Source organism: Phyllostomus hastatus, unplaced genomic scaffold, assembly GCF_019186645.2.
Source record: "Phyllostomus hastatus isolate PE091 unplaced genomic scaffold, TTU_PhHast_1.1 phas_scaffold_28, whole genome shotgun sequence".
Lineage (NCBI taxonomy): Eukaryota > Metazoa > Chordata > Mammalia > Chiroptera > Phyllostomidae > Phyllostomus > Phyllostomus hastatus.
In genome coordinates this window covers 5,005,579-5,023,046 of record NW_025334022.1, presented here as the reverse complement: position 1 = coordinate 5,023,046, position 17,468 = coordinate 5,005,579, and the positions used below count along the sequence as shown (strand labels likewise).

Here is a 17,468-nt window from a genome sequence, read left to right as displayed (position 1 = left end):
AAATCTAAGTATCCAAATAAAACAAAGTCCTGTGCTGCAGCATCCATTAACAGAAAAGAACAAGCAGGACAGAGACGGGAAACTCAAAAATCTATCAATGTTTACTGCCTGGTCAACTTGGGAAGGGAAAGCAGTCAGTTAAAGGCCCTTCTTTCTAGAAACACCACTTTGGCTTCCTGGCCCTATGCAAAGAGGACTGGACTACTTTATAGGAGTAGGGGATGTAGCTCTGGTTTTAAGAGCCAAAGGAAAAATGGATATAGTCATTCCAGCAATGTGATTGAGCCAAATGAATAATTCTATCAACCATCCACTTTGCCTGGGCTATGGAGACCTGCACTTGGTAAGTTCTTAAAGTTGTAGTGTAGGTAATATTCAAATATGATTCCTCTGCCTGACATCAGTCCTCTTTCTCATGTTTCTTTTTCCTCTGTTCATACTATCAGTCAACAAATCAGATTAATTTCTATAAATGTTGGGGTCTACACTCATGAAGACTATTCTAATGAGAGTAAAATGCATATCCAGTGGTGTGATTCTGGGCAGTCATGGAATCCCTTGAAGTAGTTAGAAGGGCAGGGCTGGAGGAAGAGTGTGTTTAGCCGCCTGTGATGAAATAATTGCTCTGAAATGCTTCACTGAGAGTTCTTTATTTTTAGTGTGGAAGTAGACTCATATACACATTAAAAAAACCCTCCAACTTCACAATAGGATGGGGCTTTATTGACCTTGACAGGATATCCCAGATGGCCAGTTAGGAACCATAGCTATTAATTTGTTAAGCTCAGTATGAGAGTCAGTGCTGTCTCATCCACCATCTGAAGGGCTCTAAGAAGAAACATTCAAGATACAAGAGACATGCCAAAAGGAACATGATGACTTTAGAGAGGTGGAAGTACTGGGACAGATAGCAAGTGTGTGAGGATGAATTCTGAGTGCAAGGGATAGAGAGAGAACAAAACCAACCTGAATAGGAGAGGTGGGCAAAGATGGAATATTTCTAAGATGCTCCCATCTTCATGAATAGGAATGGTTTACTTTTGAAAAGGGATTACCTTTGATGGTCAGACTTTTCTGTAGCCATGAAAAGATCACAGTTTCAATACATTTTGAAGTTTAGGTGAGAGCATACTAACTCAAAATGTATTAAGGTAAACATTTTAAAGTAATGTTTTTATTAAATGTTTTCTTCCTATCATTATGACCAGAAGATGGTAGTGTTTCTACAGAAAATGTGGGCAAGAACAAAAGCAACTCTATATTAATATTTGAGAATCTATATTTGAAGTTGCTGTTATTTTCTCCAGTTTTCTTTGATTTTGAAAACTTTGAAAAATTTGGTAGATTTTTATGATGTGAAACAATGAGACATTGAAATTAAGAACAATCTGACAGTAACCAGAGGGGAGGTGGGAGGGGATAATGGGGGAAGGGGGAAGGGTTTTCAGAAACAATTATAAAGGACACATGGACAAAACCAAATGGAGATGGAATCAGGGGAGGGAGGTGGGGATGGCTGGAGTGTGGGGAGTGGTGGGGGGTAAATGCAGACAACTGTACTTGAACAACAATAACATCATTTAAAAAATAAATGAAGCATCTCACAGACCATTTTCCTCAAGATCTCTGGGTCCCATTCAAGATGGCATCTGAGGTGTAACTGCTGCTTTTTGAAACATAAATCAAGAGTTGTGGGTGACATGGCAGTCGTCTTGAACACTGACAAATTGATTTTAAACAGTTGCTTCTAGTTTTAGTTACCTTGAAGGAGTTAGTATAATATCTCAATTTCATAAAAGAGATTCAATTTTCTCCTTAGGCTCACTAGAGATATGTTGTATAAATGAGCTTGGGTTGAGTAAGTTGTAAGGTCAGTCATTTCTCCTGCCTCCTTAATTAGGACTGCACTTGGAGCATTGTCAGGAGCTTTTTATAATAATGGCTCTCCTTCTTTTTAATAAATCCATCACAAAAGATATGCTTAATACTATAAGGGGAAACAAGAAGATGAAGACAGTCCTTTCCTTATACAGCTTCCCAGTGAGGAGACAAGACCCATGAAACAATTAATAATACAAAAATATTTTTAAATGCTACTAACAAGACTACTAAAAGCAGTCAACGAAAGAGATCAGTGAGGACTGGATTGACCAGGCAAGACTATTTATAAGAGATGTGACTTCAGTTATATTCTTGAAAAATGGTTAGGATCCTAATTGGTAAAAGAGAGGAGAGAGGCTAGTTCAAGCTTGTGGGGAGTAAGAGTTAAGATAGGCACACAACAGGTGTGAAACTGAAAGGGGCACACAATATTATAGGATAAAAAGAATAGCTAGCCTAAAGGAGAAAATGTGTATGTTGGTGTCAGAGACTTGAGGATGGGTAGTAGGTGAAGGAAGTGTTAGACTGTTTTACAGAAGGCCTTTAAAACCAAGCTGAAAACTTATTTCACTTAGGATAATACCCTTTATATCCATCTTTGTCAGTTTTTTTAAAATTCCTCCTCCCAACACCCCCTGCCACTTTTTTAAAATTTATCTTTGCCAGTTTTGAAAACAGTCATGGGGTTGTAAAGTACAGCATAGGGAATATAGTCAATAATATTGTAGTAACTATGTATGGTGCCAGATGTGTACTAGACTTATTGGAGTGCTCACTTTGTAAGTTATATAAATGTGCAATTGCTATGTTGCATATCTGCAACTAATATAATATTGTATGTCAACCATAATAGAAACATTTAACAAATAAACAAGCTGAAGTACTGAGATTGGATAATATGGTAAAAAATGGTAGACACTATTCAACATAATCAACTAGTTCCTTAAAAAAGAAAACCTAGAGTATTGTGCAGCATGTACAATGAAGGGAGAACGGTATAGACACTCTTACAGGATGAGGTTGTTGGTTCAGTGTGATCAGAAGTCAGAGATCCTGGGAGGATAGGACAGCCATCAGTTATTTCCCCAACTTTTGGGTCAATCCTCCTCATCCTGGGGTACAGAGAGTGAAGATACATATGGTGTGAATTGAGGCTGGAAGGAATCTTCCTTCACCTCCCTGACTAGATCAATCCTTTTCAATGACTGGCTTTCATAACATCTTTCCTTTTTAACATGTGACACAGTAGCAATATTATATTTACAGGTGTTATTATTTGATAAATATCTGTCTTCCCTACTGAACTCTGCCAGAGCAGATTCCATGTCTGTTTTGTTCCCCATTGTATCTCCAGCACCAGAACAGTTCCAGGTGCTTAATGGTTGTTTTACAAATGCTTGCTGAATGAAAGAAGATAGATATTTACATTCAGGCATCTTTAATCCTAGAAAGAGAGAAAGGTGGAACAAAGGTGTTCCCCTATAATTGGTAGTGGGTAGGTTGAGGCTTTGATGGGGAAAGATGGACAGTGCGGTCTTAAAATTATCTGCCACACATGTCCCATCTCCCCCTTCACTAGAAGCAGCCCTTGTCATACTCCTATAAATGGCTTCCACCTGGTAGTGTAAGAATTTGGGACTCTAGAACCAGGCTGACAAGTTTTAAATTGTGATTCTGCTACTTACTATCATGTATTCTTGGGCAACTCACTTAATTTCTCTGCCTCAGTTTCCTCATCTGTAAAGCATAGCTAATAATTCTTCCTACTTTGTGGTGAGGATCAATGATCAACTGAGCTATTATACGTCTAAGTGCCTCAGCCACTGCCTGACACAGAGTTAAGTGCTCCATATGTACACCATCCATCAAATGCAAGCTTGGCTCTCAATACAGCCAATATTGTACCCCAAATATCTCTCCCTTATCTAGCTAGAGTCTAAGTATATAGTCTTTCCCTTTGCTTTGGCAAGACAGGTGGGAGACAGGAAGTAGAAATGATAAATGATAGAGGGAAAACTGGGTGTGGGTTTGGATTTGACATCTGCCTGCCCAGAATGTGGCAGCCATACAATCTCTGAAGAGATGTTTTCTTTTGATAAAGTTTCCCTTAAGGTTCCAGTGGCTGTTTTTGCTACATTTCTAGTCCAGACAAGGTTTGCTGAAGTGCCAGCAATGACACATACCCTGTCAACACTCTCCTGATTGCCCTAGCCTCAGTGACATGTCTAAACAACTGAGGCTGAGATTCAATCTGTGTCTAATATTGCTGTCTTAAGCAGGAAGAAAGCTGTACATTAGTGTTTGGTGACAGCATAGAGAGCCATTATCAATGGGGCCCTTTATGTTAAGGTTTGCAGTTTCAGCACTCAAAATGTTACTTCTTTTGCAGTATTTTGCCTGCAGTTGCAGTGACTACCATAGGAGATAAGTATATCTGGATACACTGCTGTCTGAGTAATATGCATATAAAAGATGTACCTTTGTAAAAACATCATTTCAATGGGAAAAAATAACTAGCTGCTTCAAAAATTAAAACATCAGGGAGACTCAATCACATTATATACAAATGAAAGATGCAAATAAATTAAAGGCAGAGAACACGGCATCAATTTTATAAAAAGTGTAGAATTTAGTCTTCATAGGGAAAGATGAAAGAAAATGGTTTATTTAGGCTGGAGAAGAGATGGCAAAGAAAGTACTTAACTGTCAGTTATGTGAAGGGACAGTACATGATCAGTAATCACTAGCTTTTATCTGCCACTTCCAAAGACATGAAAAAAGAAATTTAAGTTGTGACAAGAGAACTGTTGGGAAGATGATTAGTTCCAGGATCTGTTATCACAAGGACTAGAAGTAAAGTTCTGTATATGGAAATTAAATAAATAAAAAAGCAAGACTATCAGAGATAGAGAAGATACAATTCTACTTAACCCCAAGGTTAAATTGGACACATATATAATAAATATAATAAATATAATAAATATGTACTCTATTTCATAGAATAATTATCACTTATTAAGCAATAACTGTGTCCTTGACCTTCTCCTAGCACTCTATATCATCTCAGTTAATTTTTACAACTTTTCAATAGGTCATAGATATTATAATCTCCATTTCCTCAACTGAGAAAACTTGTTCTGAGTGGTAAAGTAGCATGCAGTAGTAGTAGCTTGCAGTGGTAAAGTGGTAGATAATATCTCTAGTAGGTGGTAGCTTTGCTACGATAAATCTTTGTCTAAATGTCTTCAGAGCTATGTCCTCCGTACTACATTGATTCTCAGATGCAATAATATGTCCTATTGATGCTTCCATTCTTTCATTAATTTTTCTTCAGTTTAGATTTCACATACCCTTTCTTCCAAAAAAATATCAGCCTAACAACTGGATCATTACAACTAGCTTATTACTATGTTAGCAACCATGTATATACTTCTGTTCAGTATGGATTCTCTTCCCTTTGGAACACTACACTCAAATTAAGTTGTGGCAAGGATGAAAAAAGAGGTAAGGAGCAAAATACCCATATTTCCTGGCTGAAATGTGATAGCTGTACTGAGGTTCAGTGTACACACACTTTAGAAACTGTTTATAAAATATTAAGGGCATTACTGAAATAGAAATCAAATTAGGCTGCAAGTGAATGCATATTGACTTGCGAGGGCTGGTACAAAGAGGGTATTAAATGGGACAAACATGTACTGATACTCAGAACAAGGTAATTTCTCTCAAAAAGAAATATTAACTATAGTGTCCTTAAGTGAGATGGAGAGAAAAAAATCATGGGTCAGAAATGACACTGGGTAATTTCCTATTGAATGGGAACCAATGTATAGTCAGTACAATCTGCCACAGTTGATCAGCAATACAGACAATACACTCTTATTTAACAGCATCTAATTCAAACCATGACTAAATTTCTGGCAATATTTCCCTGATAGTGCATGCTCATTCAAAGAGCATCTACTCTGTGCTTAGCACAGCAGGAGGGAAAAAGTTAACCAGAAATAGTTTGTTACTTAATGAACTTATACATTGGTAGGGATGATAAGACATGGACACAAATAATAAAAGGCAAAATATAATAAGGTAATAAATACTACTGGAGAAGCAAGGTGAGGTGCTGAGGGGTCCCAGAGAGAAGAAAGTTTTACTCTTAATTTACAGGATTAATAACTTCCAGCCATAAAATAAATAAACCATGGGGACATAGTGTATAGCAGAGAGAATGTAGTCAATCATGTTGTAGTAACTTTGCACATAACAGGTGGTTACTGGACTTATCATGGTGATCATATTATAAAGTATATAAATGTTGAATCACTATATTGTACACCTGAAACTAATAAAAGATTGTATAATAAGTATATATTTAATAAAGAATTAAAAGCTTTGTGGAGGAGGTAGTATTTAGGCTGGGATAAACAGAATTTAGGGGTGGAAAAATTCGGGATGGAGACAGGAAGGCAGAGAAAAGAGAAAGGCACTCCAAATGGTATTGAGCAATATGTCACCTGAGGACTACTTGTGTTAGAATCTGAGGAGGTTGCATTTGAACTTGGTCTTGAGGAGTTGGCAGGATTTTCACAGGCAGATGTGAAGAGAAAGGGAAAAATACTCCCTCCTCCCAATGCTTACTGTACATATGCAATTTTTACCTCAGCAGCCATTTTGCTCCTGGTTTGCTCCAGCAGCAGTCTCATTTTGCTTCTGGTTTCTCATCATGAAATAGTCTCCATCCATTCACCCCAAATTTGGTTGCCATATGTTTGGAAATAGATGCTATAACCAGCCAGAGATTCCACTGATTACCTTTCTATTGGATTACTCAGGTTTCAGACTTTTTTAAAAATTACATTTTATTGATAATGCTATTACAGTTGTCCCAATAATTCCCCCTTTGCCCACCTCTGCCCAGTAGCCCCCTTTCCATCAGCAATAACCCCCTAGTTCATGTCCATAAGTCATGCATATAAGTTCTTTGGCTTATCCATTACCTATACTATTCTTAACACCCCCCTATTTTGTATCTTTCATCTATAATTCTTAATTCCTGTACCCTTTTTTGCCCCTTCTCCTCCTTCCAACTCCCAGTTAATAACTCTCCATGTGATCTCCATTTCTGCGATTCTGTTCCTGTTCTAGTTGTTTCCTTAGTTTGCTTTTGCTTTTGTTTTAGGTTCAGTTGATGATAGTTGTCATTTTACGTGAGTTTGTTGTCATTTTACTGTTAATAGTTATCACCTTCTTTTTCTTAGATAAGTCCCTTTAACATTTCATATAAGGCTCAGTCATGATGAACTCCTTTAACGTAACCTTATCTGAAAAGCACTATATTTGCCCTTCCATTCTAAATGATAGCTTTTCTGGATAGGGTAATCTTGGATGTAGGTCCTCGCCTTCATGATTTTGAATGCTTCTTTCACCCCTTCTTGCTTGTAAGGTTTCTTTTGAGAAATCAGGTGATAGTCTTATGGGAACTCCTTTGTAGGTAACTGTCTCCTTTTGCTGCTTTTAAGATTCTCTCTTTATCTTTAAGCTTTGGCATTTTAATCATGATGTGTCTTGGAATGGACCTATTCACATCCATCTTGTTTGGAACCCTGTTTCCTGGACTTGCAAATCTATTTTCTTCACAAAATTAGGGAAATTTTCTTTCACTATTTTTCAAATAGATTTCCAGTTTCTTGCTCTTTCTCTTCTTCTGGCACCCTTATGATGTAAATGTTGGGTTGTTCGAAGTTGTCCCAGAGGCTGCTTATAATGTACTCATAATTTTGGATTCTTTTTCTTCTTGTTAGTCTGATTGGTTGTTTTTGCTTCCTTTTTTATTGTTCTTCAAGTAAAATTGTCTCCATTTTCCCACCAACACTCACCCATACCCCAGCCATCCCCACCTCCCACCTCCCCTTGGTTTTGTCCATGTGTCCTTCATAGATCTTCCTGAAGACCCTTCCTCCTTTTCCCCCATTATCCCCTTCCGCCTCCCCTCTGGTTACTGTTAGTTTGTTCTTAATTTTAATGTCTCTGGTTATATTTTTCTTGCTTGTTTGTTTTGCTGATTAGGTTCCATTTATAGGTGAGGTGAATGGTATTTGTCTTTTACCACCAGGCTTATTTCACTTAGCATAATGGTTTCCAGTTCCATCCATGCTGTCACAAAGGGTAGGAGCTCTTTCTTTCTCTCTGCTGTATAGTATTCCATTGTGTAAATATACCATGGTTTTTTTATCCATTCATTTACTGATAGGCACTTAGGTTGCTTCCAGCACTTGGCTATTATACACTGTGCTGCTATGAAAATTGAAGTGCACAGGTTCTTTTGGATTGATGTTTCAGGGTTCTTAGGATATAATCCTATCAGTGGAATTGCCAGGTTAAAAGGCAGTTCCATTTTTAGTTTTCTGAGGAAATTTCACACTGTTTTCCACAGCACCTGCACCAGTCTACATTCCCACCAACAGGGCACTAGGGTTCCCTTTTCTCCACATCCTTGCCAACACTTGTTGTTTGATGATTTGTTTATGATGGCCATTCTGACTGGTGTGAAGTGGTATCTCATTGTGGTTTTAATTTGCATCTTTCTGATGGCTAGTGATGCTGAGCATCTTTGCACAGGAATCTGGGCCTTCTGTATGTCCTCTTTGGAGAGGTGTCTGTTCATCCTTTGCCCATTTTAAAATTCGGTTGTTTATCTTCCTGGAGTGGAGTCGTGTGAGTTCTTTATATATTTTGGAGATGAAACCCTTCTCCGAGGTATCATTGGCAAATATGTTTTCCCATATAGTTGGTTCTCTTTTCATTTTAATGCTGTTTTCTTTAGCCATGCAGAAGCCTTTTAATTTGATGCAGTCCCATTTATTTATTCTTACCTTGATTTCCCTTGCTTTAGGGGTCACATTGGTAAAGACATTGCTGCATGAATGTCTGAGATTTTCTGTTGATGTTTTCCTCTAGGACTTCTATGGTGTCATGACTTATATTTACATCTTTTATCCACTTTAAATGTATTTTTGTTTATGGTGTCAGTTAGTGATCGAGTATCATTTTTTTGCATGTAGCTGTCCAGATCTCCCAACACCATTTGTCAGAGAGGCTATTTTTACTCCATTTTATGCTTCTTCCCCCTTTGTTGAATACTAATTGACCATAGAGACTTGGGTTTATTTCTGGGCTCTCTATTCTGTTCCATTGGTCTATGTGTCTGTTCTTATGCTAGTACCATGGTGTTTTGATTAAGTGGCCTTGTAATACAGTTTGATATCAGGTATTGTGATCCCTCCTTCTTTGTTCTTCTTTCTCAAAATTGCTGTAGCTATTTAGGATCATTTATGGTTCCATATACATTTTTTAAATGTTTGTTCTATATCTGTGAAATATGCCATTGGTACTTTAATTGGTATTGTGTTGAATGTATAAATTGCTTTGGGTAGTATGGTCACCTGGATGGTGTTAATTCTTCCAACCCATGAGCATGGTACGTGCTTCCATTTGTTTGTGTCTTCCTCAATTTCTTTCTTCAGACTTGTGTAGTTTTCTGAGTACAGGTCTTTTACCTCCTTGGTTAGGTTTATTCCTAAGTACTTTGTTTCTTGTGTTGCTATATCAAATGGGATTGTATTTTTGATTTCTCTTTCTGATATTTCCTTGTTGGTATACAAACATGCCATTGATTTCTGGATATTGACTTTGTAACTGGCTGTTTTGCCAAATTCACTTATTAGGTCAAGTAGCTTTTTGTCCGAGTCTATAGGATTTTCTATGTACACTATTATGTCATGTGCAAACAATGACAGTTTTGCTTCCTCCTTTCCAATTTGGATACCTTTTGTTTATTTTTCTTGTCTGACTGCTGTGGCTAGGACTTCCAACACTATGTTGAACAGAAGTGGTGAAAGTGGACATCCTTCTCTTGTTCCTGATCTTTGTGGGAAAGCTTTTAGTTTTTGTCCATTGAGTATGATGTTGGCTGTAGGTCTCTCAAATATAGAGGAATGCTCTCTCTATTCTGACTTTGTTCAGTGTTTTTATCATAAATGGGTTCTATACCTTATCAAATGCTCTTTCTGCATCTATTGATATGATCATGTGATATTTGTCTTTCCTTTTGTTTATGTTATGCATTACATTTATTGATTTGCAAATATTGTATCATCCTTGCATCCCTGGTATAAATCCCACCTGATCATGCTGTATGATCTTTCTTTTTTCTTCCTTATTTCCAAATATTGATCTGATTCTTGGCTTCATCCACTGTAGTGTTCTTTCCCTGTAAGAACAGAGAAAAATATAGCCTTCTTTCCTGACTGGATCTTTTCTATGTAGCTGAGGTCCTCACTAAGTTCCTTGAGCACCCTTATAACTGTGTTTTGAATTTTGCATCTGATAGATTGCTTTCTCCATTTCATTTAGCTCTTTTTCTGGAGTTTTGATCTGTTCTTTCATTTGGGCCATGTTTCTTTGTCTCCCCATTGACATCCTCCCTGTGTTTGTTTCTATGTATTAGGTAAAGCTGCTTTGACCCTGTGTCTTGGTACTGTGGCCTAATGTAGTAGGTGTCCTATAGGTTTCAGTGGCACAGCCGCCTCTATCACCCAAGCTGGGTACTTGAGATGCACCCTTTGTGTGGACTGAGTACACCCTCCTCTTGTAGTTGGGCCTTGCTTTTGACAGGTCAGGGGGAGGGATTTACTCAGGCCAGTCAGCTGCAAGGATTGACTGTGACCACTGACCATCAACCTCTACCCTCCAGGGAAAATAAGCTGTGCAGGGGCGGGGTGGTGGTGCTCCAACGTGGTCTGTAGCTGTGCACTGGGTGCACAGGCTCTGGGATTCCTGGGTGGCACAAGGCAAGGTCAGCCCACACCTGTGTTTTGCCCGGGGCCACTCTGCCTGAGCTATAAAGCAATCTGAGATGGCTGCTACTTGTGCTGGGCTTAGAGATTCCCAGGTGAAGCTGATCCTGAATCTAGGCTGGCTGTTGTTAGTGCCAGGCTTGGGACTTGCTGAGGCCAGCTGTGGCTTGTTTGAGAGGATTTACAAAGTTGTGCAGTATGAGCTAAGACCAGCCATTCATATGGAAAAGCAGCTTGGATGGGCCAGCAAGTTGGCTGGGGTTTGATTTCTGGGGATCTCTAAGGCAGGTCAAACAGTGTTAGCCAGGTTGATGGAGTCTCAGATATTGTTCCAGCCTGCCAGCTCTGTGGAGGTAGGGTTTAGAAAAGGGACAATGGCCTCTGCTCACCTGTTGGCAGACATTTCAGTTTCTTCCTGTATGTCACTGGTGCCTTTCAAGCTGCTACTCCAGTGGTGGAGCTTAGAGAGAGTGAGTCTGAGTAGGTGAGTCTGTGTGTGGGTTCTTTAAGAGGAGCTGCTTGGGGTTTCAGCAGTGTCTTCCACTGACTCAATCCCTGCTGGGTTTTGCAGCTAGAAGTTGTGGGGACTTATCTTCCTGGCATTGGAACTCTGGGCTGAGGCTCCTGGTGTGGGGCTGGGACCTCCTCTCTCCTGAGATATCCTTCCTGAATTTTTATCTAACACACATGGATGAGGGACCATCCATTTTGCATCTGCATTCCTCTTACCAGTCTGGATGGATGTGGTTTCCTTAAATCTATAGTTGTCAGAGTTCCATTCTACTTGATTTCTGGTGGTTCTGAGTGATGGTTGTTCCATATTTTATTTGTAATTTTGATGTGGTTGTGCAAAAAGGTGAGCCATGTCTGCTTACGCTGTCATCTTGACTAGATGTCTCTCAGACTTCTAATAGTCTCAATTTAAGTGCACTAAACTAAGATGTAAACCAATTCAGTCATCTACTTAATCTCAGGAATGGTTTCTGAAAGCAGTAGTCTATGGAACACGTGCATCAGAATGAACACGTGTCCTGTTAAAATGCACATCCTGGTTCCCCACTTCAAGGCCACAGAATTAGAATCTCTTCAATTGTGGATCTGAATTTCAACAAGTTTTTTAGATGACTCTGAAGCACACTAAAGTTTGAAAAATATTGAGGAGTGGAAGAGAGAATAAAGGTACAAAGGTAAGAGAGAACAGAAACAACATAAGTGGAACCTGAGATGCATGAATGGAAGAACGTGAGCCTATAAAAGTAAGTTGAGCTAGAGTTCAAAAGGACTTCACTGTGGGAGCAGGGGGTTGACTTGTGTTCTACTGTCAACAGGGAGCTATTCCTCTCAGTGGCACACTGGATTGGTTAAGATGCTGAAACCTGAATCCAGACTGTGAGGGTTCAAATTTTGCTCCTTGATTCACTAGCTATATGATCCTGGATAAGTCTTTTTAATTTTATTTTTTATTTATAGTTTACATTCAACATTAGTTTGTATTAGTTTCAGGTGTACAGCATAGTGGTTAGATAATCATACTTTACAAAGTGTTCTGCCCAATACTTCCAGTACTTACGTGGCACCATACATAGTGAAATAGGTGAAGGGGTTGAGAATTGCAAATTGGTAGTTATAAAATGGTCATGGGAATATAAAGTACAGCATAGGAAATACAGTGAATAATATTGTAATAACTATATATGTGGCATTGGACAAGGTTATAACCCCTTTCTGGTTCAGTTTCATTATCTATAAAATGTAGATCATGGGATTAAATAAGTTCATATTGGTAAAGTGCATAAAATTGTGTTTGGCATATAGTTCAGAGTATGTGTCAGCATAAGGACTTTTAAGCAGGGGTGTATCATGGTTAAGGCTATCTTTTGGGAAAATTAAGCTGTCGGTAATGTATATTCATTCCCTACCCACAAATCTTATAATTTTTTTTACCTCTCAGTGGTTCTCAAACTTGGCTACACACTGGAATAACCTTTGTCACACCCACCCCTTGTCTGGACATAAATTTACTAAGGTAATTCCAATCTACACATGTAATTGAGAACCAATGTCCTAAATATATTTTAAATTTGTCCATTTTTTGGCAACAGAATCCTTATTATATGCATGATACCATGCTTGGTCCTCTTTCTGCATTATCTCATTTAAACCTCACAACCATTTGGAGGTAGGTGTTAACATTATACTCACTTTAAAGATTGTTAAAAAAATCCTGGGTACATTGCACATAATCACCCAGACAGAAAATAGAAGGTCTGGGATGAGAACTGAGGCAGCCTAGCTCCAGAGGCTCCATCTGAACCATTGCTTTACACTATGTCCCTAGAGCAGACACACTCCCTTCCACACTATTGAGACACCTTTCTGGTTTCTCCTCTTGCTTTATTGCCTCCTTCCAATCTAGTCTGGACACAACAGCTATTAAGATTTTGAGAGACATCAACTGGACCATGTCATGCCCCTGTGTACAATCTTCCAATGGCTTCCCAATGCACTTAAAAACTGAAATCAAAACTCCTTTCTCATGGCCTTAAATATCCCACATGGTCTGATTCCTGTTCACCTCTCAAGCCTCATCTCCTGCTAATTTTGACCACAAACATTATATTGCAGCTACACTGATCCTTAAATTACTTGAATACTCTAAACTCCTCTCTTCCTTTGAACTTGCCTTTCTTTCTGCCTCGAATTCTCTACCCCCAGGATCTTTGCATGGATGGCTCCTTTTCCTCTTTCAAGTCTGAGATTAAATGTTATCTCAGATAGCCCTTTCCAATCACTCAGCCTAAATGCTTTCATCTTTTATTTCCTATCAGTCCTTTATTTCCTTTATAGTACAGTGGCCCTTGGTATCCCTGGAGGATTGGTTCAGGATACCCCCTGTAGTTACCAAAATCTGAGAATGCTGAGATCCCTCATATAAAATGGTATAGTATTTGCATATAACCCATACTTACATATATGCTACAGTGGGGTATGCCTATATATCACTTCATTCACATAGGTTCAGCATGGTGCTCAGCACATGGTAAATTTAAGTTTTCCTTTGGGAAACTTTTTGCGTTTTCTTTTCTAAATATTTCAAACTGTAATTGGTTGAATCCACAAATGTGTAACCCACAAATACAGAGAACCAACTATACTTGTACTGTTTATATTTAGATATTTGTTTTCTTATTTGTTTGTTTGTTTTGTTGTTGTTGTTCTTTGTCCTCTCTGGTAAAATGTGAGTTACACAAGAACAAAGAATGTATCTTTGCTGCTATATATGCCAAATATGTTTGTATAGATTGTGTGCTCCACAAGGATGCCAAAGCTAGGGAGTGTATTCACAAGGATTTTCTGGCAAATGGTAGCAAAGTATCTTAAGCAAGGGGATCCCTTTTGTAATTCATATAAAGATGCTTGCTATAGAGTCTGGCATATGCTCTGTATGTCTGCTGTATTCACTAATATGTATCCAGCTTCTAACACAATGCTGAACATACAATAGATGCTCAATAAAAATGTTGGTTGAATGGAAGGAAAGAAAACAAAACTAGGATACTGCCACAGGGAAAGCAGGAAAAGGGAGGGATATAGAAGATTGCTAATAGATTTGGTAATTTGAGAAGACTCAGTAAAGGAGAAACTAATGGTTATTATATTTGATCTTAGGAACTTAGAAAAAAAGTGGTGCCATACAATATCAAATAAATAGAACCCAAAGAAGAAAAAACTGGCTTGAGAAAATGACAATTCCATTGTAGATGACAATTCCATTGAAAAAAATGATGCCTTACGTATGGATTTTATTGAGTTTGTCACCATCCTACAATGGGACTTTTAAGAATATACATAAATTTTCCTTGCACAGTGTTCAAAATGGTCATGTCAATGTTTTGCAAGGCCCATTGTATCTTTTAAGGCTGTGCAGGTAAATAGTCTGTGTTTTATAATACAATAAGATAGGGCCAAGCTAAAAGGGATTAAGGAGAAAGAGACAAAGACACTCAATTTCACAGTAGAGGGTGATTTGGAGGGCGTCCAAATCACCAAATGTAATGTCTTAACTGAACAGCTGCACTGTTCATTGATAGGGTTCATTGATAGGGTTGCCAGTTCTGGAAGAGTCCTTCAGCCATGACTCGTGTGTCTCTTGCCACAATTCTGCATAGTTTCTTTCAAATGGTGGCTCTTAAAATTAGTGATTTTATTTTCTTTCTCTTTGTGTATGAAAACATCCCTAGAAACTAAGGCTACCACAGAAAAGTCACTTTCCCTAGGATACTGAGCAGGTATTTTCCTCTCTTTTAAGTCTTGCTAGTCAGAGTGACATCACCACAGGTCTTGGGATGTGGGATACATACCTCTGCATACCTGGCAGCAGGAATCCGGAACAGACACAGGGAATGCACAGTTTAACTTGGGACAAGTCTTGAGACCACAGTACACATTCCCCTCCTGCCAAGAAGAAAGAGAATAAGATCACAAGGAGACTCATCTAGGTACCTGGGATGAGAAGAAGCTCAAAACATGGTGTGTCCATTCCCACAGTTGGTTGGTTCTAGGTACTTTCTAAATTTTATTAGGCATTATTTTCTTCTATTTACTATTTTTCCATGCCAGAGACTAAGTCACAGAAGAGTTGGCAACCCTCATTATGCATCCTGGTCTAAAGTGGCACAAAGTCATGAGTGTAAGGCCTGTTGTGGGCCACCAAATCAACAAATACAGTCATGTTCCTCTCTTCTCTGTTCATTATAACCCTTGGTCCCCATCACCCCTCAGCTGGATGTTGGGGATTGCAGAAAATAGATTTGCATGATAGCCACCTTTCGTAATTATCACTAGAATATCCCTTCCACACCCAGGAGATGAGCTCTCTGGGGTAATACAAACTATACAAATTATCTGAATTGGCAGCTCAGTCCAGCAAGAAGCAGAGAAGAGGATCAAATTTACTTGCTGTCATGTGTGTCTTTGCATAATCTCCATTTCCTAAAGTCCTATTTTACAAATATTATTCCTTAAGCATTGTTATTAGTTCTTAAAACCATATAATTCTGGTGCTAGACAGGTTTCTGAAAGGGTAAGAAGGCAAGGCCACAACCAAATTATCCCAAACTACTGAGATACTACTATATTTTTACTAAAAAAAAATCCCTATGTGAAGAGAGTCTATAACTTCCCTAGGAAATCCAGAGTTTAATGCCCCTTAGAGAAAGAAACAGTTGTTTCTACAACTAACTTCATTCTCTCACATATCAGTTTAAATACACATTTTACTCCATTTTCTGGTTCTGCCTATTTCATTTACTGGACTGCACAATTAGATGAAGATATAATCAGCATACTTTGTCCCTAAAGTATACACATTCTTTTGACAATATCATAGGATCAGTCATGTGTTCTCAGGAGAGTTCTCATTGCAGGACACCAGAGATGAACTGGTTAGTAGAATGCTTCAGTGATGAAACCAAGAGACACCTCATTTTCTTTGGAATTGCATTGGGCCTGTGTTTTTTTCACCCATAGCATTCCCAAAACTTCAAATAATTGAGTCCTTCAAATTAAGACTTTAGTGGTATAATTATTGTTAAAAGGAGTGCATACCAAGACCACTAGTTCATCTCTGTCCATTTAACCAGTCCTAAAGCTCTAAGAATGGGATATGACTGGGTCTGAGCTCTTCAACAGAGTTATTCAGGGTTAATGAAATCAGGGATTCTGGGCTGGCAGGTATGCTTATTACTTAAATGTACTTCATCTTCCATTCTAACACCCTAGAGTGTAGACTCAAAAAAGGTATAAACACAGAATATGCTCTCTCATTTGGTTAGGGGTTAACAGAGACAGTAAGATACATCTTACCGAACAGCTGCATTGGGTACATTGATTGGGTTGCTGGTTCGGAAAGAGTCCTTCAGCCATGAACAGCTCACCATGTTGGTAAATGGTCCCATTGTACTCGCATGACTTGCTGGTCACTTTATTGTTCACTGGGGGTAAGGAGTCTTCTGGGACAGGGTGGAGAAAACCATAACAAGTATTGGCATCACTGCAAAGAATTTCATAAATCCCAACTGCAGGTGGGCTATACCACATAGAGGGAGTTAAAAGAGTCCCACCCATTCAGTGGCTGATGAAAAAATACAGATATGCCTTTCTTTATTGCACCTCACTTTACTGCACCTCACTTTATTGCACTTCATAAATGTTCCATTTTTTACAAAGTAAGGCAAGACCTCAACCTACACAAATATGATGACTTGCTTCATTGTGACACTTGCTTTTTTGAGTGGTCTAGAACCAATCTTGCAATATCTCTGAGGTACGCCTATATTAAAGCAGTCAGACAAGAATAGCAACTGATATGATCATCATCCATTATTTCATTTTTTAATAATTTCTTGAGCAACTACTCTCTATGATAGGCACTAGAGAGAGATCAGATAAGGAGGACAGGAACCCTGTCTTTTTTTTTAAGATTTTGTTTTTATTTTTAGAGGGGAAGGGAGGGAGATAGACAGAGAGAGAGAGAGAAACATCAATGTGTGGTTGCTGGGGGTTATGGCCTGCAACCCAGGCATGTACCCTGCTGGGAATCGAACCTGGGACACTTTGGTTCCCAGTCCGTGCTCAATCCACTGAGCTATGCCAGCCAGGGCTAGGAACCCTGTCTTGATGGAAATAACAGACCTAAAAAAAATAAGGTATTGATCTTTTGGTAAAGATGGTGGC

General features: G+C 38.7%; 1 protein-coding gene across 2 annotated transcripts in view; it reads right to left on the bottom strand.

Moving 5' to 3' along the window:
• Positions 1-17,468, bottom strand: part of CHRDL1 (chordin like 1) — a 148,327-nt gene that overhangs the window by 40,617 nt on the left and 90,242 nt on the right. The window contains exons 5-6 of one of the 2 annotated variants that reach the window (XM_045817554.1): positions 16,599-16,744; positions 15,095-15,188 (exon numbers count right to left, since the gene is read on the bottom strand). In XM_045817554.1, coding sequence (XP_045673510.1) covers positions 15,095-15,188; positions 16,599-16,744 — 240 coding nt within the window. The remainder of the gene's footprint in view (positions 1-15,094; positions 15,189-16,598; positions 16,745-17,468) is intronic. The other variant, XM_045817555.1, reaches the window with a different exon arrangement.